Source organism: Echeneis naucrates, chromosome 14, assembly GCF_900963305.1.
Source record: "Echeneis naucrates chromosome 14, fEcheNa1.1, whole genome shotgun sequence".
NCBI classification, from domain to species: domain Eukaryota; kingdom Metazoa; phylum Chordata; class Actinopteri; order Carangiformes; family Echeneidae; genus Echeneis; species Echeneis naucrates.
This window is the reverse complement of record NC_042524.1, coordinates 21,050,471-21,075,181: the sequence shown is the minus strand read 5'-3', so window position 1 is coordinate 21,075,181 and position 24,711 is coordinate 21,050,471. Positions and strand designations below refer to the sequence as shown.

Genomic DNA, 24,711 nt, shown 5'->3' with positions numbered 1-24,711 from the left:
ATGGTTCTTAGTAAATCACAACATCACAGAACACACATACAAATGAACCAAGAAAAGAACATTTTCATGCATGTCTTGACTGGAAGTGGAAAAACAGCATCACATGACTACGAACTGTGTATGAAGTTTATTTTTCTTTCTACAGAACAGTTATAAGCAACAACCGAGCACATAGATTGCCGTGCTCAGGCAATATCCCATTGGTTCCGGTGGTTAGTCACTCAGGTGGCGCTGTTGTTACAAAAGTGGAACTATCTAGAAGAAAAATGGTTAGAACAGCTGTGAAGTCCTGTTCTCGCATGGGAATCAGTTTGGCATTTTTGCAGTCTCTTATTTGATCGGAATAGTCTTTTTTGTATATCATTCCTTGTGTCATTACATCAGGAGCACATTAAATAAATCACTTTCAACTTTTTCTTTCTTTCTTTCCCCTTTCGGGTTTTTTCCCTGGTCATGGTCACCACAAAAGTCACCTTGGTGACTTGCATGATTAATTTGGCTACAGCTTTGATGCCAAATGCAAATAAAACACTTTAACATACAAAAAAGAAAATTGAATAAGGGAAATTGTGCAGATTTTTTAATCGAGATGATGAAGTCTTTCGCGGGATGAATGGCACAACTGAAGCGTATTTTGTCCTAATTTGTTCTAATACCTGCTGCTCCAATAGCTACAACTATACAGGCTGCCTTTTGGTTGTCAGTACATGGTACCGGCAGACTCAGAACAAACACATTCAAAAACTCTTTCATGCCAATTACAATTGGCCTCATGAATAAGACACTGGTGTAGCTGTAGCTCTAATGTCTGACTGTGATGTGTCCTTTTTTTTTTTTGTTACTTTGTGTTTTGTTTTGCTAGCTGTAAAACAAATTGTCCCACAGGGAGATAGTAAAGTCTACTTAACTTAACAGCTAGTGATCATTAAACACTATTAATCATTTCCTATTGTTTTGGTACAACTTCCAGCCTGGTAGTTCATCTGGGATTGGCTATCAAAAGCTAAACTATCAAGCAGACTAAACTATTAATGTGAACGATAATAATGTTATTTGATAACTTTGTTTAATTTCTTAACCTCGGAGCACCACCCAAAAAAGGGAAACAGTAAAATTACCAATTACCAGCCAAATTACCAGTTCAGTTTCACTGAATTTCTGACTATAATCAATTTAGTAGCTGCAGCCAATTACCATATTAAAGTAGAAGTGTCACAGGGTGCCTTAGTAGGGTGTGTGCGCTTATGATAATTGAATGGCACACCCCTTTTTCAGAATCGCAGCGGCATGCAATTAGGATATATATACATATATATACATACATACATACATATACATATATATATATATATACATATATATATTTGTTTATTTCTTCCCATCTGAATGTATTGTTTTTGATGGTGCAATGAATCCTCCATAACAACTAGTTAGTGACTGCTGATGGGTGTACAAGGGTTAGCAGTCCCGTTTTTAGTTGTACTTGTGTTATGCTAGGTTGGCCCAGTGAACATTATTCCAATTCTTGGAAAAGCAACTTGTGTTTTGTCCAGAGCTGCAGGTCTGACTAGTTAGATTCCTCCTTTAGTTCTTTAAGGTTGTGTTGCAGTTAAGTTAGCAGTTGCTGCTAACTTGAGGCTCGTTGGTTGCAGGGAGACGTTGCATCATGTTTGCTGGTGTTCTGCTTGTCCACTCTTAAAAATCTTGGGCAGGACCTTGCATCACCACCATAGGAAGAGTGGAGAGTTGCAAAGGTAGTAGGGCCAATTTCAGAGTCAAGAGAGCTAATCCAAGAAAAGCCTCAGAGGGTCCATGAACCAAGAAGGATGGGCCCAAATGGGCATGGAGGCAGAGAGGGCCTCAAAAAGTGAGGAGGAACAAACAAAGGCTTTTGTAGCTCTGGGTCACTTGTCAGACAGTGACCAATAGCAGTTGGACTTAGTTTGCAGTTGTCGTCTCACATGTGAACAGGAGCATTGTGGGAGGGCTGAGTTCAAGGGACCCTCCTTTGTCTTGACAACAAAGGAGTATGCTGTCTTGGCCCTCTCTTAAATGGGCTGTGCGAGACAGACCGCATTTAAGCTGGAGAGGAAAACAAGCAATAGCTCTCCACTGACTTTGTATTATGTGAAGGTGTTCTTTGTCACTCTCTGTGTACCAGCAAACACAGACAAATGCCCAGACGCTGCTGTGAGGTAAAGAACCCTGATGTAAGTTTTTATAAGCTGAACAGAAATTTGCCTTTAAGACAAGAGAAATGGATACAGGCATTAAAACGTGAAGCACTGTCGTTGGGGAAAAATGGAGTGGCAGTATAAACTATTACAAAGTGTAAATACTCAAGTAAAAGTACCTCAAACTATGATTAGGTACAATAGCACCATACTTGATTACATTACGCTACTGCCAAGTAGCTGCTTTTGCTTTACCCTTCCATGCAGTCACAATGGGCTGCCACAACTAGCATTACGCCTCACAGCAACCCATATGTGATGCTTCAGTGACCCTCCAGGATGGCTTCAGATCAGCAATTAAAACATGCAGTCAGAGTTGGCTGGTTTATGTTGGAATACAACTTGGACCCATCTGTAAATTTTCATTGAAAGATTAAAAAAAACAAGCAATTAGTTTTCACTGGATACTCTTCATGCCAAGCTTTTACTAAAATATTTTGTAACATAAGGAATGTAATGTTGGATTTTATAAAGGTAACAGATAATAAAGCTATGCACATTGATTATTTTCAACTCCAACTTGTTGCTGAATTGGCAAGGCCACTCTAGGAGCTGAAGCTTGCAAGGCTAATGCACATCCACCAACTATGTATTAACCCCAAAAGTGAGGCAAACTTGAAATGTTTGATTTATAAAAAGCTATTTTAAAATTGTGTAGTAATGTGGATGTAGCCTAACTTATGCAAGACTTGGTTTTTATGAGGTGAAATGATGACCTTACCAGAGGACTTAATCAGATAGTTAGATGTCATTTCAGCCAGTCAATGGGATCATTTCCCCATGAAAATGAAGGCAAACAGAAGGGAAAATGAGACTCGTGAGTTTTTTGTTTGTTTGTTTTGGTACAGCAGTGTTTAAATAATCATTTGACATGTTAATGTATTAAGCTAACTACTAGACTGTGTTTTTTTTTTTTTATTGTGCCGCCAATTGTTTTCCCCTCTGTTGGGCGTGGCTCTGGGAGTATGGTGTGTTGTGCTCTCTTAAAACCCTCAGTCAGTGTTAGTCTTTACTGGAGCGCATTTAATAGTGTAATGTGTTAATCTTTACATCTGTACAGAGCCCCTAAAGTCCCAAAAGGTGGCTTTTTTTTTTATCTCGTGGGAACAGGTTAACAGTAGGCTAAAAGCATGATAGACCTGTGCTTTGAAGACCATGGGTAAGTTGCGTTTATAGCTTTAAGTAGTTTGTTGATTTCTCATGTATGTTTGGAACATCATTGCTTTATTTGAATAGTCAATTTTTTTTTTTTTTTTTTTTTTGTGGGTCAGATGGTTGAAGATTATATGGAGCCCCCAAAGTCCCAAAGGTAGTGTCTTGTGTGTGGATTTTTTTCGTTTGTGGTTTTTTTTTTTTTTTTTGGTACACAAGTTATCTTGTGCGTATAAGATAATTATCTTGAGGGAACAAAATAACTTCAAGATATATATAAAAAAAAACACCTTTTGTGACTTTAGGGACGCCGTACATCTGTTTTTTGTCTGCATTTCTCGTCTCTGTCTCTCTCTGTCTGTGCCCCCGTCTTCTGATGGAGGAATTTTTTTTTTTTTTGGGGGGGGTCTCTTCAAATAACTACCCCTGCTCTTTGAAGTGCCTTTTTATGTAATGCCATTATGATTTGGTTTAATCTACATTTGCTTAATATTTACTGAATGGTTGAGGGATTGCTAGCAATTTTGTCTCACATTTAGACACATGCTTCAAAATCGAAATGAAACTACATATAGCATGAGGCTGAATCATGATAGATTCAGTATTGGCCTGTATTATATTTGTTCAAATTTAAGTGATACATGAGTTATTTCAGGAGAGAGCACGACCATGTAGCGTTTAATGCTTGGAAGTAAAAACATTACTTTGAGTTTGACTTTGTAAAATGTGACAAACATTTGCGTCAGCTCATTTTGCTTGATACAATGTGCATAAAGTTAAAAGACTGAAACTCATTAAAGAAGTTTTGAAAAAGGCAGTTTCATTTGATTCAAATTTATATCTTGAAATATGCAGAAAGAATAGAATTAGGCTGAAAGGCTTGATTGCTCCGTAGCGTATTCAGGTTGTGCATGTTTTTGAAAACTAACTTAAGCAACTAATTACTTTTGGAAATAAGTAATCACTAAAGTAACTGGATTACTTTATTTGAGGAGTAATCAGAAACTAATTACTTTTTCCAAGTAACTTGACCAACACTGTTCAGGACACAGTGGGATTGTAGTTATCTGTCTTATTTCTCATTGAAGTTACTCATTGTCTATTTCGGATGCATTTTAATCAGAAAAAGAGGGGGGGAAAGCGACCAAGTCAATCATCAGATTACATAATGACGCAATCAGTTCGGGCGACCCCCGTCACCGCCCGCATAAATACAGGACCCTTTCTTCTCTCTCTGACACTGCTGGAACAGTACCTGCTCGATGTTCCGGGACCTCAAATTAAGCACTGCACACAACAAGAGGGTCGTGGGGCGATTCTGTGTGGAGTTTGCTTTTTTTTTTCTCTCTCTCTCCCCCATGCCTGTGGGTTTCCTCCGGTTACTCTGATTTCGTCCTCCCGAAGAGGAGGGGGGGGGTGTTACATTGATTCTCTCGCGAGATCTAGCACCACTGCGTTCCACTTGCGACAGCTGCTAAGCTCATCAATATGGTACCTGCAAGCACCCTGCTTCCCTGATGACACACTAATCAAGCATCTTTGGCTGTTTACAATTAGCAATTATTACAGTCACGTTTAAGCTAGCCCTTAAAAATTGAGAGACAAGAGTTGAATTTGAAAATAGGGCTTTCAATACACGTGGGAGGCTCAGTATAAGTTAATTGATATTGAAGGTAAACATACGTTTTGTGTAGCTGGCTGTAATTAACCTCTTTCTGCAGTCCCCCTAGAGGTTGGGACGCCGGCCAAACTAATAAACATATGAAAGGCACGCTTCATATAGCGACAGTAGGCAGGGTTTAGTTAAAATTTCACTGCAGACGTTTTTAACACACTTTCAGCTGCATGCACAAGAATTTTGACGTTTCTGGGCGATCCGGTTTTATCATAGTTACTGAAAAATGTGTCGGACAGTCGGAGACCACCGCAAGACATCAAGCGGCATCACGTCAAAAACAAAGGGACTGTAAACATATGTGTACTATCTTTACCCCATTTCTTTCACCTCCAAAAAATCGTATTGTGTCATAGAAACAACACCAAAGTGCAGAAATTGAGTTTATTTCCCGATAAAGGTTTCAACAAGCCTGCTCACCAAAAACAAAAAAAGTCGCACGTAGTTTTCTGTCTCCGTGAAATACGAACATTCTTCGATCAAACCCCGACTAAAACACTGAATAAAACCATAAGCATGGCCTCATATTAAAGCCCAACAATACTCTGCGGTTCAATTTTATCCATCGTGTCCCGTTAATCGGACATTATGTCTGTTTTCCCTTCTGGGCTAACGCAAATTTAAAGGTCCGTCAGACTGCGCATCTACTACGCGCAGGCAGCGTCTCCTGTCAATCAAAGTCACGATGAAAACAATATTTCCCTCCAATAGCAGAAGCCCTGAGGTTTCCGCAGACGTTTAGCAATCCCTGATTGGGCCGTTCGTTCCCCCAAATAAGGGCTGCGTAACGACACCAGAGCCGCACGGGACAAACAGGCGGTGACGCACTCACGCCGTGACGCACCCGGTGACGCACCCTTTAACTCGGTGTTTACTCGGCTTTTATCGTCGTTTTTGTTACTGTTGTGGAGAAGTTTGACTCTTTTTTACACCAACATGGAAAATATGGCGTTTACACCGACGGAGCTGCTGCAAATGTTGTACAGTAAGGACAAAAAGGACGGCGACGACGACGGCCGCCTGCAGCCAGCTGGTCCCTTTGTTTACTCTCCGCTCCGTGTCAACAAGGACATTCAATGGACATTTCGACTAAAAGTGTGTTTTACTGCCTCAAGTTTTAATGTAATTATGACATTTATAATAAAAGACAGTACAGTGAATTTCATAAAGTCATATTTCGAAGGCCTTTGTTAATTTCACCCATCCCTGATAGTCGTGTTTACGTCTGGAGTTATAAAGCTTCAAAATAACAACATAAAACAGGCAAAAATAGGTCAAATTCGTCTTTGGATAGGTTTTGGACACCATATATTCAGCCCTATAAATGCAATTTTCAAATGAAATTTTACTGTTGTAACTGGTGTTCCTAAAAGCAGTCATGTCTGTGATTGGCCTCAAAAAGTTATCTGTTAAAAAATGTATACATCACTGAAATCTTGCAGTGTGAATTTTAGCCAAAATGGACCATTTTGGATAGGTTTGGCACACTGGAGATCGCCAAGGGGCACTGTTTGGTAAAAACTCTGTAGTTCCTCAGTAGTTTTACCTATCAACCTAAAATTTGGTACACATGTGGACAGGGAGTGTCTGAACCATATATGTAAAATTCAAACTTTCATAGCGAAAAATTTTATATCACTGTTTTCCCAAAAATTTCTAATCCGTTTTTTTATTTTTCAAAAAATATAGTTTTTTCAATGCCCCTATTTTTTAGGGAATGACTCAATCCAATATTTCAATTCAATGGTTGTAAAGGTACAGATGTCTTTGCAGTGATACCAAAACAGGCGAAAATTGTCAAAAAGGGCCTCTGCGCAAAGGGGTTAAAGAATGTAACAATTACAAATTTATATTTTCAATAAATATATATGTTCTAACATTTCCAGACAATTCTTTTTTTAAATATTTGATTTATTCAATGGGAAAAAATATAGTATTGTCTTAGTTTTCGTGTGTTCAATAAATGTTTATCCCTGAGGTCCGTTTCCCAAAGCAGGTATAGTGTGTTGACGTCCCTAAGCGAACTCGCGAATTCTTTTGAAGGATGCAGGAGACGTCCAAATCAATTTCATATATTTGAACAACTAACAGTTAAATCCACTATCCACTAGCTCTGGACCAGACTTTTTCCCTGACCAGCAGACAACTCCAGGATCAGTTCACGAAGTGTGATGCTCTAGCTTTCCCTGGTCCAGCTTATGTTATGGTTACAGAAAGGAAATGAGGTATGTGACTGTAGTCCTCTTCATATTATCTGACTCCATCCCCGCGATCAGCCCCTAGCGGCTGTTGTAGGTCCTGTTTTCTGTGCAAGAGAAAGGAAAACAGACATAAACCACAATGTCCACAACCCCAGTGTATCGCCTTCATTCAGTAATTAAAAGGCCATAATTATAACATACTCTGCATAGATATTGCACAAGAGTTTTCAACCATGTCTATATGCTATCCTTATTAAATTGTGCAGTGCCTACTTCATTGGTGTGGGTGTCACTCTCACTCTATCATAAGTAGTTAGTTAAATCCAAAAGTATAAAAACATGTAAGAGGTATAAACTCAGATATTAAAACAATATGTTATTCATTAGGTTAAAACAGCCTGATTATCAATCGTACAAAAGTGTGTAAGTAGCATAAGGTCAGACATCCCAGCAGTGGAAACTCTTTTTGTTAACCCTGAAATGGGGGAAACTCTGGGTTTTCCGTTTCACAAAGGGCGGTAACTCAAACCAGAGAAAGAGGTGTAACTCAAGCCTGTTTTGCAAAGGGAGGTAACTTCACCTTTCGGTCAGTTTCCGTAGTAACTGTGTCAAACTAACCTGCTCGGGACCAGGTTTTTCTCAGTAAACCTCGAGTTTCTCTCTGACTCCGCCCTCTTTCAGCCACACAAGGTATTTAATTTCCTAATTCATTCAGTCAGCAGGCGATTTTTGACGTAGCATAATTCTGCCGTCTGTTATTTAAAAAAAAAAAATCAGTCCACTAAGCAGCTTTTTTTCACTTACATGGGATTTCCTTTTGATAACTATCCCGTGGATGAAAGTGCAGCATTACTGCTCAGAGAATTAAATACTCGTCGGGAGTCAAAGGCAGTCAAAGGCATAAAACACATTTCAGCTGGCCTTCTTTATTTCCTACAAATAAAAGAGCTAGATGTTGATGTTCATTCACCTGTGACCTGCACCCACCTCTAGTATTTCAATTTCTAGATCTGTCCTCCTAATCTTGCCGTCCAAGTTTAGCATTTCTTTGGAGGATTTTTTCCAGCAGGTGAATTTTATACATTTCTTTTACTGAGAATTGGAAATACATAAGGAGGGCATTAAATTAAACAGTTGCACATGAATTCCACAGAATGACCCTCTAGTGTTTACTGAACATCCATCTCACTTTGTCAATCTCTGCAGTGGAAGTTGAGGAACCCTCCTGCTGCTGCCCAGCAATGCCCTGTTAAAAAGGATGAGAATGTGTTAATACTTCAGTGTAGGCTAAATGTCACTCTATATTCCTCCAGAATATTGTGAATGTAAAGAGAACTATCAGTAACATATCAAGCTGTTACCTCTACAGGCCTTTCTGGATCCCCCTCTGTAAAGGCAACAGACACAGTTTCCTTCAAGCTCTTCATCCTAGATGAATGATATGTTTGAGTATACTTAAACTACCATTTGGCAAAATCATTGGAGTATTGTCTACTTACAGTTGCAAGGTCTGTTGTGGGGTGAGGGCCTCCACCAGGGAAATGGAAACATGATAAAAATAAGGTATCCCACGATATTATGCCGAGGTTTTACCTTTTTGAACAATGTTTTTATATTTCATCTTAAACCGCTGCCAGGTGCGCCTCTCCCGTGGGGGATGTACCTAAATGAAATAAATTTATAGGCTATCATTCAAGCAGTTTTCCCCTGTAATATTATTGTGATTTCAAAGGACTTCATTTAAACGTACGCATTGACTCGAGTTTTCCCACGCCGTCTCCCTCTCTTTGGCAGCCGCAGCGGTGTTGCACTTCTCTCTAAAACCATGTTCAAATTTGCCGTATGATCGCATTAAGATGTCCAATTCTATCGGGATGAAAAACGCGGCCCTCCTCTTCCCCGTTGCTATGGTGATCCGTCGACTCGGAGCGCCATTGTCTTTTCAGAGTTGTGGTGCACGCGCTAAACTCCTGGTGAAACTACTCCGAGTTGATCAAACTAACTCAAATCTGCTGTTCTGGAACCGAAGAGTCGGAGTTTCTAAACTCAGAGTAGATAAACTCCGAGTTGAGGTTTAGACTCAGTTTGTTGAACCTGCGTTGTGAAACGGACTCCTGCTTGACTTAAACTGTGCTTTGGGTTTTGGCCCCTTGTGTGAACGAGTTTGACACCCTTGCTTTAAAGGTATCAAATCCAACAATTCTTCAAAAAATTTTAAAATAAAATTAAAAAAGATAACTTGAAACACATGATCACACAAGAGGAAAATTCGGGGTCAATCCTATAACCTTTCTATCTACTTGAAACAAACTGCATTATTATCTCCACCTACTATCTTGCCACAACTCACTATTATACACTATGTATTGTTCTTGAGCAGTTACTGTTTGAACATGGTCTGTCACTTTCTACACATCTCTGCTGTTGGGGGCTCACAAAGGTACACCTGTTCAGGAACCCACGGAGCAGTTTACTTTTAGCCGTTCGCAACAACAATAAAATAAAACATTCCACTGAAGATACACATAAAATATGTTTATGTATATGGAATTTCAGATATAACAAATTTTTCACAAAAATTAATATGGTACAAATTTATAAATCCTGAACTATTAACCTTTTACTTTAACAGTAGGGCTTAAACAAAAATATCTTTAACTGAAAACTCTGTGGAAACCACAGAGCTGTGATGTCACGGAAGGTCCCTCAGCCTCAGAGGGGTACATAGACAGCCTGATGAGGAAATGCAACAGTATGAGTGTAACTGTTATTGAGTGACAGAGATGGAACTGAAGCTGCAGCTTGGCGTATTCATGCTAATCATACAGGGTAAGTCTGTCAATTTACTTCGCTTGTGAATTCTTCACTAGTCTGTTCAGAATATGATATGGGGTGTTGCCTGTCTATCTAGCCATCTATCTGTCTGTCTATTTGATATATATCTTTCTATGAATATATGTTGTGCAATACTTTTATTCTGTATAATGCATGTATATTTGTCACTGTTGTATCTGTGGAGTTTATTGATCAGGATTCAAAGCAAAGAAGGTAATCTCATTCTCACTGACTAGACTGTCTAGAGAAATGTCAAATTACTTTTGAGTATGTTTAATTTTTGACACATTTCTTCCACCATTCATAATGTAATATTTAACACATTGCCCACATATGAGAAAAGTGCTGATGACTTCTAATCTTTCAAGCCCACTGTCCGGACCGTTGGTGTCAACGTCCCCAAACAAATGTGTTTTCCAAACACCTTGTCATAGGAAAGGAAAAAGCAGACAAAGCCCCTGTGAACAATCAACACTATATGTAGGTTTTTGCTTCACGCAGAAGGAAATACATTAGATGTGGGTCAGGGTATGTATTGGGGGGTGGCTGCTTCTTTTGCAGGTACATTGTGGTGAAAAATAGTTTTCACACCCCCTCCTTTTCACACTTACACACATTGGCACAGGCCAGAAAGGAAAAGATGAGTCAAATCGTTTATTTCACCTTCGGACCTTTCTGTGTGCGGGGGAGGGAAAATTTCACTGCTTCTCACTGACTTTTTCAATTCCAGTAAACTGTTGTCTTTATTAATGCACTAACATTTCTATTATGTAATTGCAGCTGCACTTGCATTGCAGAATGTGTATGTGATGAAAGGCCAGAAACTCAACTTGAACTGTCCAACTGCAAATGCTCACAATACCAGTGTAGAATGGAAGAACCCACAAGGATTCATCATGTTCTTCAGTCATAAAAAAGGTGAACAAAATATCACAAACTGAAGTCAACAAATTTGTGAGCATCAACGTAAACTGGCTGCTGTTTGAAACAAATTTGAGAGAATCTCTCAGGATTTTGCCTACATTAAACATAATTTTATTTTCTCTCTTGTTTCCAGCTTTAAAGGACAAGCGCTACACAATCGAAAAGTTGTCCCTCTCTGAGTTCACCATCAGTATTACCGATGTCACCTTCAAAGATGGCGGTATCTACACATGCTCTCAATATGACAACCACTCAACAGTGATGCAGGTGAAGGTGACAGTGGTGGGTGAGTACGATGCCATATGCCCAAATTCTTTTATTGCTGAGCCACCAAATATTGGACTAGCCATTGTCAAGTGGGTGAGTGGTTCATCTTCAATGAAATCATTGGCAGTGGTTTTGATTCTTTTGAAGGTAATCCAAAAATGACGAAAACAAATCATGATGGGAAGGTTGCTGTAAAATGCACTGCAGAGGCGAACCATGAAGCTCCCAGGATCTCCTGGAAACTGAACAACTTGCCTGAAATTCACAGTATGTTCTTCATGGGGGATGTTGTGAACTCTCTTGTATTTTATTGTATTTATAAGTAGTAGACTTACTTCAAACAGATTCAACCCACAAGGGTACATAACTGACAAGCTTTAGCTACATGTTTGTGGTGCTGTGTTAGAGCCTGTGTCTCAAACTGAGCAGCACAGCTGTTCAAAGTATAAGAAATAAAACCAGACATTATCCATTCCTGTTTACCCATTAGTTTTGTGTTGCGGTGCACATGCAACAATAAAAGCTGCAGTTACACTTTGTAATCACACCCAGCTATTTGTACAAGTTGCTAAACCTTTGTAGGTGCATCAAAAATAGACTCAGTGACCATAGAGTGAGATCATCTCTTGAAGACACAACCTGTACAGTATAATTTTAAGGCTTGATAAATTAAATATAAATTCCTTTTTAATTATCTTTTGTTGGTGTAGCAAAGCAATTAAAATATGTGTTTTATTTTGATTATTGATTTCAACAATTTAGCATTAAGATGCAGTTTTATTTCCTCAGTTGGAGAATACAGCAGCAGTTACTAAAGACATCTGCCCATTCCACAGATATTCCCCAGGTATATCATGAAAACCAAAAATACATCTCAACAGATATCCTATATATGGACTTATCAGAGCAAAGAGTTACTGTGAGATGCCTTGTTCGACATCCAGCACTTCCACGTGCTCTGATAAACTTTGTCAAAACTGGACAAGATTGTGAGTATAAACAGAAGCTTCCCTTGCTCCTTTGTTTATGATTATAACATTATGGTTTTCAACCCAGAGAAAATATCATTTCTCTTTTCTAAAACTTATTTACTTCTGCATAAAGAGAGAAATTGAGGAACAGGAAAAGAGTAGTTGTGTCGTCACAAAACAGGGAAAGCACTGGGAAGGGATTTTTCTTTCACGAGTTTCTCCATGACCTTGTCTACATCACCAGACTGCGAAAGTGTACTGACTGAAACAACCTCATATTGTTTCCTCTTTCTCTGTGTTGTAAATAGTTTGATTTTTCTGTATTCTAATAAAGGGAAAACGATTTGTAGTTCACAGACTATGTACTGATTTGAATCTTGTTTTTGCATGTTTTATAATGTAAATCTCTTCATGCGACTGCAGCTACAGTTCACCACAGAACAACAACTAGTTCACCCATAGCACAGCCTAAAGGGACATTGCAGATGTTGGGAACAACAATTGGGTGGATCAGACATGAGAGCACGACAACCAGAGGTGTAAATGGGCCTTCATCAGAGAGCTTTATGAAGTCAACTGTTCCCTCCAGTCGGCCAGAGACAGTTAAAGACTTCACTAGGTATCCTATGGACCCTGTTACAACCACAGACTTGTATCTCAGCACTAGTGGTAAGTTTTGATTTCCACATTTAACCCAGAGAATATTCCACATCAGGAGATATATGTAACACATATGTGACAGAAATGAACACGAAAAGGAACAGTAGCAGTAACCTTTTCCTGGAAAAATAAATGTTACTTCAGTTTAAATTGTATATGACACCATAGCGATGGTCTTATATTCATAAAAAATATTAGATGCAATGTCTAGAGAAATTAAGACATACTGTATATGTGAAGTGTAGAAAAATGGACAGTAAACTGTACACTGTGAACCATTGGGATAAATAAAACACAACTGGCTCTAACTCATACTACATACCACAGTGTTCTGTACTTGTAGACTGTTAAACAAACATGTTTGTGTAATGTTAGCTCATGGCTTGGAAACTACAGATATTTCGGCTTCCACTGTGCATTTAAGATGGTTGCTTAACCACCACAGCAGTTTCCTGTGACGGATGTCTCATACTGTAGTGTGACACTCAGCTGTGCTACGTGTATTCATAAAATCAGAGCATGGACCTGCTATAGTGAGGCTTGCCATGATGCCTGTACAAAATCAGCAGAGATTTAATATTCCATGTCAAGAAAACAACATTTTCTGAAACCAAGAAAAACTATGTTTTTGTGATAAATCTATTTGATATTATAAAATTGCAGAATCCATGTATTGATCTTCTGGCAAAACTAATAATGTGATTAAATTGATTTAAAAAAAAAAATCAAATTTCTGGCTCAAATTTTGTCTTCAGGTTTATTTATTTAAAGGTCTTCATTTTGTGTAGATTGCATAAAAACTGTTATGTGCAAGCAATAGGAAAAGTAATGTTGGCAGCACTTTATTGTAAAGTCATGTAAAATTAAATGCCTGATGCCACTGAGTGATGATTCTGAACAACTGCAATTTCCAGAACAGGGCAGGACATCTGTGTCCATGACAACAGAGGAGATGATACCCAGCAACAGTATGGAGAGCAACAGAACAGGTAATTTCACACCATTAATTCAGGGTTAAACAAACGTACCTCCTCTGATGGGGGACTGATGGTGGGAAAACCTTGTCTGGTTCCTACACTCAAAATATGTAACAGGCTTTCAATGTTTAACTGTTTGGGGAGCACCTTCCAATTATCTGTCCATTTTCAGAGAGCAGTAATGACACTGGGATGCACACTGGAAGCCAGAGAAATTCATCAATATTAGTTTTCTTGGTGACAAGCCTGATCTTTGCCCTTTTGGTGGTGGTCTTTTTTTTTGCCATCAAGTTGAGAAGAGCACATATCAACTGGAAAAAAGGTAAGGAGTTCATCTTCCTAGTTTCTGCAATAACATGGACCATGCTGTGTCACAGCTGTTAGTTTAAACTTTAGTCATGGCAGGGCCATTCATGTATGAAAATGCATACTTTTATGACCCAGCCTTAGATTTAAGCTGACTATAAATATAAGTTAAATATAATATGATATAAATTATAGCTTGATCTTCTCGTTGTGGACACAAAGTTATACCTCAAAACTAAGCACTTTTTGAAAAAATAAAAAATAATAATAACAACACATAACAGTTTTTATTGTCACAGAGAATGAAGACTCTGATCCATCAGAGGAGAGCAGTAAATCAAAATCAAGTCAGGAAGAAAGGAACTCCCAAGGACAAAGACGAAGAGGTATGCAGATGATTCAGCACTTAGGTTAACTGCTTCTGAGAAATCTGTACTGGCTGAGGCTGTAACTGCAAGAAAATTGAATTGAAAATTGAATTCCAATTACTGCCACAATATGAATTTACAGACATGTTTTGCTAAAAGATCAAATTGAATGTGATAATGTGATTTCTTAAAGTGACATTTAATAAGAGTGGGTCACTGCTGGGAAAAATTGATTTTGCCTTCTCACTCTGTGGTCTCGTGCCCAGATTTATGAGGAAGCTGAACCAAGAAAATCAATCAGGAACTTGCATGTGCTATGTTCAAGCCTATCTAATTTCAAACCTTTGAGTCGTTTTGATTCATTTCCTTGGTTAGTTTACTCAACAAATTCCTTCTGACAATTAATTGACTCAACACCAAAGCAGCAATTTCAGCTTCTTGCAGTTCAAGCTGTGTTTGCTTGTCTCTCCTCAGAAATAGGGCTGGTGCATAAAAAAGTAAACTGTACAATCACTGATTGTGGCATGTGCCATTTCTCTTCTTTCTCTCACTCTTCTCTCACAGGGATCTTCAACACAGCATTCACAAAGTATGATGTTGAACAACCAGCTTTGGTGATAAACACCAGTGCAATGGCAGCAGCGGAGAGTGTACCTAAAGAGCAGGAGTCTCAACCTCCAACTTCAGACAAATTTGACATAAAGGAGACAGAGCTATAAAATATGCTAATATTTATAATAACCCCATAGCAGTGTTCATTGAAGAAGCTGGTCAATTCTTTTATTGCACTTGTATAAAATGATGTGTAGAATGTTTACACAGAAAAACATGTGGTAAAATAGTTTATAACCACACTGTAATGTTTAATACATATGATGTTAATTTGCACCAATAACTACTATTGTCCTAAAATATACATTGTTTGAAGATGGATGATGTTTAATGGAAATATTAATATTTTGTATTCATAAAGTTGTATAATGTGGTCATCCCAAGAATTATCTTTATATAGATATTACATATCAATGAGAAAAACGTCCTATCTGACATATGCACTTTTTTTTTATGGGCAGATAGACAGAACATGAGCAGCCTTCCTTGTTCTACTCATCCATAGTAAAAACCCACTCATCAGAAAATTATCCATATAGGAGATTTTCGAGTTTTGGCCATCAATATAGTGAACCAATCAAAACTGATATGTCATAGAAAGGCAAAAGAAGAAAAAAGTCCATGAAAATTAGAACAATATAATATGTAAGGTTTATAATGAATATAATATAATCCGTTGAAATCAGATACAATTATGCATGGCCTTGCTTTTGACCTTTAATGAAATCCTAATATCGGAAGAATATTATCTTATTTTCCTTTAAACACGAAGGGAAGTTAGTGGACATGAAATCTCAGTAAACTGGATGGTTGCTCTAATAACATTATGTATCTCCGGGTTGTAATTGAGCCATGCGGTCATTCTTCATTTTGAAAGACACAGAATAAAGCAGGAAGTAGGTGGGACCATTGATGCGTCAGTCGAAGATAATTGGTGGATTGGTGTGGAAAGACTCAATGACTCGACCTGTGATTGGCTGTTTTGCCGGTCTTATATAAAGTCCCGTGGTCTCTCTGCCTTTCTTTCCCTTCTCATACCGGCAAGGAGAAGAAAGCCTCGCCGCAGTTCACCTCTTTCAACATCTACAGTAAACCGCAGTTCAAGTACGGTAAGTTTGTCTTGGGTTTGTCTGAAAGCGTTATCTCGTTTTGTCTTGCAAGCCTTATTGTTTGAGTTCCGCCTCAATGGCGGTAGTTCATGTGACATTTAACGCATTCACTGTCAGCTATTGTTTGCCAGGAAATTGTTATATTTCAATGTCCGAATGACTACTGTTTACGCTAAACGATTTAGATTTTTAAAGATGTGGATGAATGCCCTGCGTATGTTTGCAATGCAGCTGTTGTCATAAGCTGAGTAAACACACTAGCTAACGTTACATACTTAGCAAAACCGACAGGGTGGGGGAAGGGACGCTGCCGAAGGTTCTCGAAAATTCCTTTTCAAGTTAGCGTGAATGAAAAGACTTCCTGTTGGCTTTTCAGAAGAAAAGGCCATTTGCTTGGGCGAAGGCATAATGGACAATTATTTTGAGTCGATGGGACTTTGAATGCTCTGATTTTTATGATCAACCTCTTTCGGGATGAAAATGTATTGCATTTTGGCACTTTAAAGCGTTTTTATTTTTTCAGTTTACGTATTGAGGGCGAGCACACTTGATGCGTCATTCTCACGTGGCCACATTACCCAGCGCCATTTCTCTACAATGCGGACTTTCCCCCTTCAATTGTTAATTGCTGAAAGGCTTGTTTTTAAACAGTGAAGATGGACGAATTTCATATTTATAGTTGCGATTTTGTTGACAGCCAAGTTACATCTGCCATATTGAAAGTCACTTTCACTTAACAGACAACTTTGTTGGTTGTAGGGCTGTTGAGTTAATTTATTTTTTTCTTCATTAAATGTATTGCACAACTTTCTATTATACAGTTCATTTGTGTTAACTTTATGTATTCTGGAAACTTCTGTTAATGGCGTAACAGCTGCCTGTCACAGTTTCAGGTGAAATACATGAGATAAACACTTGCTCTTGATTATAGGAAATATGTCTAAGGGACCAGCAGTTGGCATCGATCTTGGGACCACCTACTCATGTGTTGGTGTGTTCCAGCATGGCAAAGTTGAAATTATTGCCAATGACCAAGGTAACAGGACCACACCCAGCTATGTGGCCTTCACAGATACAGAGAGGCTGATTGGAGATGCAGCCAAGAATCAGGTTGCCATGAACCCCACCAACACAGTTTTTGGTAAGAATGTCTTTCATATTCATCAAAATGAACCTGCAGGCTTGTCACGCTTGTCACTTGTACCATGAAGGAAAGGCCTCAAAGTGCTGATGATGATTCACTAATCATGATGCAGGAATGACACAAAACTGACAGTGTTCTCTAGCACTAAGTGCTCTTCGGAAATTGTCACTGTGATTGATTGTTCTTTTTTTTTTTTTTTTTTTTCCCCTCTCCCCTTTCCCCTCCTGCCATTCGTAGTTTCCACCAGAGTTCAAATGACCAAAGATGGCATAAATCCTTCCTTGGATGTCTGAGTGATCTCTCTACCGGGAGATCAAGTTGTAGCAGACTTTACTTAAATTTTTAACAAGTGCAAACTTTCTTTTTCAGATGCCAAAAGACTGATTGGCCGCAGGTTTGATGACACAGTCGTGCAATCCGATATGAAGCACTGGCCATTTAATGTCATCAATGATAACACCCGCCCCAAGGTTCAGGTGGAGTACAAGGGTGAGACCAAGTCCTTCTACCCAGAAGAGATCTCGTCCATGGTGCTGACAAAGATGAAGGAGATTGCTGAAGCCTACCTCGGAAAAGTAGGCTGTTTTTCCCATAGCTTTGAATTAAAAACATGGAAACTACAAGAATTGCATCTGTTTGACTGTAATATCCCTTTTTAGACTGTCAACAATGCTGTAATTACGGTGCCCGCCTACTTCAATGACTCCCAGCGTCAGGCCACAAAAGATGCTGGCACAATCTCTGGGCTCAATGTTTTGCGTATCATCAATGAACCAACTGCTGCTGCTATTGCTTATGGGTTGGATAAGAAGGTAAATTCATCTTTAATACTGCAATTAAATACCTGATACTTTAGTTAGATTTCAGTCTAAAAACAAATTCTAATTGATTGTAATAAAGCAGCTTTGGAAAATTAACACTTTAAATTTTAGGTTGGCTCAGAGAGGAACGTCCTCATCTTTGATCTTGGTGGTGGCACCTTTGATGTCTCAATCTTAACCATTGAGGATGGCATCTTTGAAGTCAAGTCCACCGCTGGCGATACTCATCTTGGTGGAGAAGATTTTGACAACCGTATGGTAAACCACTTCATTGCTGAGTTCAAGCGCAAGTACAAGAAGGATATCAGTGACAATAAGAGAGCTGTCCGCCGTCTGCGTACCGCTTGTGAGAGGGCCAAGCGCACCCTGTCTTCCAGCACCCAGGCCAGCATCGAAATTGACTCTCTGTATGAGGGGGTTGATTTCTACACTTCAATCACCAGGGCTCGTTTTGAGGAGCTCAATGCTGACCTCTTCCGTGGCACTTTGGACCCTGTGGAGAAATCTCTTCGTGATGCCAAGATGGATAAAGGTCAGATTCATGACATTGTGCTGGTTGGTGGCTCCACTCGTATTCCAAAGATCCAAAAACTGCTTCAGGACTTCTTCAATGGAAAAGAACTCAATAAGAGTATCAACCCAGATGAAGCTGTGGCTTACGGAGCTGGTAAGTGCCAGTCAAGTAATTTTATGTGCCTCCTCCTTATTTGAGTGTTCTAGTTTGGGAACTTGCTGTACTTGTTTTGATCTTTACAGCTGTCCAGGCTGCCATCTTGTCTGGTGATAAATCTGAGAATGTGCAGGACTTGCTGCTTCTGGATGTCACCCCTCTTTCCCTGGGTATAGAGACAGCTGGAGGTGTCATGACTGTCCTTATCAAGCGTAACACCACCATTCCTACCAAGCAGACCCAGACCTTCACTACCTACTCTGACAACCAGCCTGGTGTGCTCATCCAGGTAAGCACAGCATTGTACATCAAGTTATTTGTTCCTGATCTCTGTAATGTCTTCCAGCACTCGCAAGACCACAGGAAGTGGAATCCTCCAGATTTCTCAGCAAAGTAAAATTCAAAGAACAAATGTCACAACAACCTTAATGTGTGCTAATCCTGTGCACCTTCAACAGGTTTATGAGGGTGAGCGTGCTATGACCAGGGACAACAACCTGCTGGGCAAATTTGAGCTCACAGGCATTCCCCCTGCTCCTCGTGGTGTCCCCCAGATTGAGGTGACATTTGATATTGATGCAAATGGCATCATGAATGTCTCTGCTGTTGACAAGAGCACTGGAAAGGAGAACAAGATCACCATCACCAATGACAAAGGTATAAAACTGTAGCTTAACACAAATTAAGCTGCAGTGTTGGCCAAACAAATTATTAAATGCTAACCTTGTTTCTTTTGACAGGTCGTCTTAGCAAAGAGGACATTGAACGCATGGTCCAGGAGGCTGAGAAGTACAAGGCAGAGGATGATGTCCAGCGTGACAAGGTGTCTGCCAAGAACGGCCTGGAGTCATACGCTTTCAACATGAAATCAACTGTGGAGGATGAGAAGCTTGCCGGCAAGATCAGTGATGATGACAAGCAGAAAATCTTGGACAAGTGCAATGAGGTCATCAGCTGGCTTGACAAGAACCAGGTCAGTGAAGGTTTTTGTTTTCCTTTCCTCTATGATCACATAACTTTTGACTAACCCTGAAATGGCCCTTTGCAGACTGCTGAGAAGGATGAGTATGAGCATCAACAGAAGGAGCTGGAAAAAGTGTGCAACCCTATCATCACCAAGCTGTACCAAAGTGCTGGTGGCATGCCAGGTGGTATGCCAGAGGGCATGCCTGGTGGCTTCCCTGGAGCTGGTGGTGCCGCACCTGGTGGTGGATCCTCTGGACCAACCATTGAGGAGGTTGATTAAACAGTCCATTGTTTCACCTGCTACCTCAGATGTTTTGAGAAAGTTAACCCTCTTCTAGCACATTATAACAGGCTAAAGAGTGCAATTTAAGAAATTAAATTGGGTTTAAATCAATAGTGACAACTGGGAACAGCTTGTAGCAACATGTCAAGTTTTTGTTTGGAGATGTCACTGCTTTGACAATAAAATCTTGTAACCCTTCTGTTTGGCCTCTTTTGTCAAAATGCTCTTTGCATTTCAACTAATGGGTTTACAGTGGCTCCACAAGATGGAGCCATTTGAAGTAAAATCATTGGTAGGGTTGACCCGAAAATGCATATATTTTAAACTATTTCATACTATTTTTCTTCATACTATTTCAGACTTTTATTTTTTATATATATATATATTTTTTTTTTTTTTTTTTTTTTTTAACTGACTTGAAACTTAATGAATTTCCTTTTATTTGTGGAAAATGTTTAAGTTGTATGAAAGTAAAACAGCTGTCATAGCATAAACTTTAATTGTTGAATATACACCGGTTCTGAAACATCTCCTGTGAGGCCAACAGTATTTTGTGTAGTGACCTATAACATCCCTGGAATTTTTTTTTTTTTTTTTTAAATAAAAGAACACGGAGCATCCCAGCGCACTCCGGACCACCGAGTATTTGTGTCCAGGTACACAATTACATTAGTGTGCTCAGAAGAAAATGTCTGCCATCATACTGAATCTGGAGAGAAGAGAACTCTGTAAGCATCATGTCTGTACTGTCTTAAATTTTCGAAACGTTAGAGGTGTCAGTAAAAGTAAATGGTTTTTCTAACAAATGCTGAAACCGAAGTGTAATACGCTTCGACGATGGACGTTATCAACCGCAATACAGACTTCTCGCGAGAGTTGGAATCATGTTTACAGGTACTTTTGCGTCACGTTGCTACGGTTGCAATGCTCGGTAGACGACTGGCGGAGAAAAGAGGTGAGGTTTTTAAACAAATGCTTCTTACTTTACCGTCTGAAAGTTTAAGGAAATGAATGACAGCGCTTGGATTTATGTTAATTGTCACTGGCACAGCATTCTAACTGAACAGGGACAAAGATGACATTTTATAGCAAAATATTAAACTATATAGTTAATATAAGTTAAGAACGATAACGTACACTCTTTAAGCTCAACACTACACGGATAAATATTCAGTTATTGAACTTGGCTGAGAGGTAAACTGGGAAGTTTGACGGTGATTCTCTACGAAGCAATATCCTGGTAGTGGAATTTACGGCGGCTGGGATAAATAGTCTTCAAGAAGCTATAAGTCTAGTAGCCCAAGATTCGACTTTATCAGAAAATCTGGAGTTTTGGCAACCCAAACATGCTTCGACAAATATTTTAAGTTACCTTGAACCCACTCGAAATTAATATGCAGTAAGTACCACGTCGACAGGTTAACTGTTCTCCAGTAAGCAATGTGCCAGACGCTTTATTTCTAAATATATGTGTGAACGTAACGTAAAATCAACCAATCAATAACATTAAATACAATTTTGAGGTGTGTATGTTTTGGTCTTAAAAATTGCTATATTATATTACATTAAATTGTCCAGTCTGTGAACTCTGGAAGCTGCCCCTTCCTGCCCATGGCTTGGTTTTCTGCTCTGGTCTGCATTGCCAACTCTGACAGTTAATATGAACAAAATCTTTCAAAATCATGTCCAATCAGCTGATTTTACCAAAGATAGACACCTCAACCATCATCTCGGAGATGATCACGAGAAATGGAGGAACCTGAACTTTGATATTTCAGTCGTTCCTTTTTGATTCCTTTGCTTTTTTCATTTTAACACAAGTGCACACTACAACAAAATGTAACAGAAGTTAATGGTAGTATTTTCAAATTGCAATGATTTTTTTTTCAATTGTATTTAACAAAACTGTAAAAAGTCTGAAATAGTATGAAGAAAAATAGTATGAAATAGTTTAAAATATATGCATTTTCGTGTCAACCCTACCAATGATTTTACTTCAAATGGCTCCATCTTGTGGAACAAAAGAACAGTTACACTTGACAGGAAAACCTAAACTATTGTGGAAAAACCAAACAAGATAATATTAGCAGTGGATAGATTCCATTTAAGCATTTTAGTGCGTGTGTGTGAGTTCTTTTTTTATGTATGTTTGTTTATGTTTATATATATAAAATGCAACTTGAAAAAACATATTTTAACAGTATCTCTAAATCCATAGTAAATATCATCTAGAATCTATATTATCCAGAAGATTTCTGGTTGACTCACATCCATCCATGTTAAAGGAAAAATTTCACTAATTACAATTTCACTTATTTGATTTACATTATTACTTTTTCTCTATATCTAGTCTTTATTGTGTTTGAACCAAAACTCTATCCTTGATACCCCATTGAATGACTCGCTGCCAATGTTGTTTTGTTATGTAATAATAAAAAGAAGACAAAAATAAATAATTCATATTTTCTGATTGAGAGGTGAGTTCTGTCCTCCTCTCTCCAATTCAAAGTTTGGTGATTTTGCTGGTCAAAAATCAGAGTGAAGGCAGAATGTCACTTAGCAACTGGGGAAGTAAGTTTCTCATTCTATTCCACACTGAGATGAATTGAGCAAATTCTGACTAATTGGATTTTACTTGGAGTTTTACTTGGCCTTAAAAGAAGCCTTTTTGAACATATTGTATTATGTCAAAGGAAAAACAAAAACAAAACCACAACAAGAAGTAAGAGAGAATATTATAATACAATATTGTAGAGAATAATATTAGCAGTGGATAGATTCCATTTAGGTATTTTAGTTCCAGGGCCCTTGTATCACTTATTATATTTAGAGAAACACAAGAAACTTGTGCGACAAAAAAATGGACCAGACTCAGTGAACACCCTCCTAGCAACAAATTTTCACACTGCTCTATGCTCCCTACAGATGATATCCAACTAGGCCAGTGAGCGGTGATAGCTATCATGTCTTCGGGGTCATCAGGTGGGAACCTCCTTTCACCGGTGTTTCGTCTAGTTAGGCCCACAACACCTCCAGAAGGCTAGACCGTCAACACTGGCGTCCCAGCGTCACCCCCCTAATGCCAGCCATCACCGCTCCTCACACAAAGACAACTATCTCAAACAGCACTACTATCACCTACTCTGACCTCTCACCAACTGCACCAGTGAAAGCGGGGTGGGGATACAGACCCTGGTTCGGGTAGGGGGCATGAAAGTATAGAGGGTGCAGGAGGTGGTATAATCTAAATCATAATTGCAAGCAGAAAAGTGGCAGGAATCCTTTGCTTCAAGTCTGTAATGTGTCTGTAACACATGATACAGAATCTGATGCTAGATGAAAGGAACCAAAGCCATGTCTCCAAATCATCAGCTTTTGTTTTCATCCTGTCTGTATCTCATTAAGTAAATATATGAATGTTCATACTTTATCTCCTCTCTTCCTATAGGATGCTTTTACTCTTGTACAACAAAACTTTGAGGATGAAAATATCCTCATGAAGAACTAAAATGGACAGAGGACTCAAAACTTGGGAGCATGTTTCCAGTATTGAAGACTGAGGAAAAAAGGTGTCCTTCTCCAGAACAAGCCACATCGTCCATTCAGTGGGAGCATGAAGATTCTGACCCAGAGAGCTTTGTCCAAAAGAGAACCTGTCAGCAGCTACTGACGTGTGTCAACCAACATGATCAAAACAAGTACACACCACCACAACAGGACAATGCTGATAGTTTACAGCAGGGAAATAAAGAGCATGACTACACAAATAATGATGAAGATCTTCAAGTTCTTGATAGGCTTGAGACAACCTTAAACTTCCCTACCACTGACGCTGAGTTCTTTGATACAAAAATAGATGAAAGTAGAGGAAGGTAAGTTGTAAAATTTCTGTTTTGTCTAACCCTCTTATTTGGTATTGCATTTAAGTGATGATGTTCAAAGAACATCTGACTATATATGCACCTGCATCAGGTGGCTGTACTCATAAGTGTGTTCTGTTGCACATAAAACTAAGTAACAAGAGTCTGTAAATAACACATACTGGGTTTGCTTCTTTATTACTGTGAGAAAGTTTCAACCGTTTAAGCAAAATATGGATCATGTTTGACTGTATATATGATACAATACATGAAAAGAAATAAGACAATCAGGCTCTAGATATTTTTGGCCTTTTCCAACTAAAGCTTTTGTTTATTTTGTCCTTTAAAATGAGAGAAAAAATTGTACTTTCTTTAAAACATGCATCAATAGAACTTTTGTCTGAAAGTTTGGTGCAGCAGTGGCCAGAAGAGACTGTATGTTGCATTGTTAAAATAAATGACAATATGTGTGTGGATATGTTCATGGTAATAGAGGGGCATTTAATTCAGTGCAATGGTTTGACTCTTTGTTTTCTTTTGGACAGCACTGGATATCTGAGTTATGAAGCCTTGGGTATACAGACAAGACATATTGGTTTTAAGGGAAAACTAGACATCCTGAGGTGGAGTTCTGCAGTCTGGTCAGTAGATGGCAGTAATTAATGGCACTTTGCAA

The 24,711-nt window shown here is 38.8% G+C and overlaps 2 protein-coding genes across 3 annotated transcripts; both read left to right on the top strand.

The window, feature by feature from the left end:
* Window positions 1-10,026: 10,026 nt before the first annotated feature.
* Window positions 10,027-15,606, top strand: crtam (cytotoxic and regulatory T cell molecule). Of its 2 annotated transcripts, none has more exons than XM_029520141.1 (10): window positions 10,027-10,091; window positions 10,878-11,015; window positions 11,155-11,307; window positions 11,436-11,555; window positions 12,125-12,277; window positions 12,683-12,928; window positions 13,834-13,908; window positions 14,069-14,218; window positions 14,502-14,588; window positions 15,135-15,606. In XM_029520141.1, the coding sequence occupies exons 1-10, from the start codon at window positions 10,046-10,048 to the stop codon at window positions 15,287-15,289; spliced, it is 1,323 nt and encodes a 440-aa protein (XP_029376001.1). In that variant the 5' UTR covers window positions 10,027-10,045; the 3' UTR covers window positions 15,290-15,606. The 2 variants fall into 2 exon arrangements, with proteins under 2 accessions (XP_029376001.1, XP_029375999.1); XM_029520139.1 differs by having other exon boundaries at window positions 14,487-14,588.
* Window positions 15,607-16,180: 574 nt separating this feature from the next.
* LOC115054761 (heat shock cognate 71 kDa protein) lies at window positions 16,181-20,374 on the top strand. Its single transcript, XM_029520138.1, has 9 exons — window positions 16,181-16,291; window positions 17,223-17,432; window positions 17,805-18,010; window positions 18,095-18,247; window positions 18,368-18,923; window positions 19,013-19,215; window positions 19,385-19,583; window positions 19,667-19,899; window positions 19,975-20,374. Exons 2-9 carry the CDS (start codon window positions 17,228-17,230, stop codon window positions 20,170-20,172), a joined length of 1,953 nt encoding a protein of 650 aa, XP_029375998.1. The 5' UTR covers window positions 16,181-16,291; window positions 17,223-17,227; the 3' UTR covers window positions 20,173-20,374.
* The last annotated feature ends 4,337 nt before the right edge of the window (window positions 20,375-24,711 follow it).

Bases quoted from the DNA above. Each gene is read 5' to 3' on its own strand.
- crtam (XM_029520139.1), top strand. From the start codon at position 10,046: ATGGAACTGAAGCTGCAGCTTGGCGTATTCATGCTAATCATACAGG. The intron at 12,278-12,682 runs GTGAGTATAAAC...ATGCGACTGCAG, and splicing joins TGTCAAAACTGGACAAGATT to CTACAGTTCACCACAGAACA. The intron at 13,909-14,068 runs GTAATTTCACAC...GTCCATTTTCAG, and splicing joins TATGGAGAGCAACAGAACAG to AGAGCAGTAATGACACTGGG.
- LOC115054761 (XM_029520138.1), top strand. From the start codon at position 17,228: ATGTCTAAGGGACCAGCAGTTGGCATCGATCTTGGGACCACCTACTCA. The intron at 18,011-18,094 runs GTAGGCTGTTTT...ATCCCTTTTTAG, and splicing joins CTGAAGCCTACCTCGGAAAA to ACTGTCAACAATGCTGTAAT. The intron at 19,216-19,384 runs GTAAGCACAGCA...CACCTTCAACAG, and splicing joins AGCCTGGTGTGCTCATCCAG to GTTTATGAGGGTGAGCGTGC.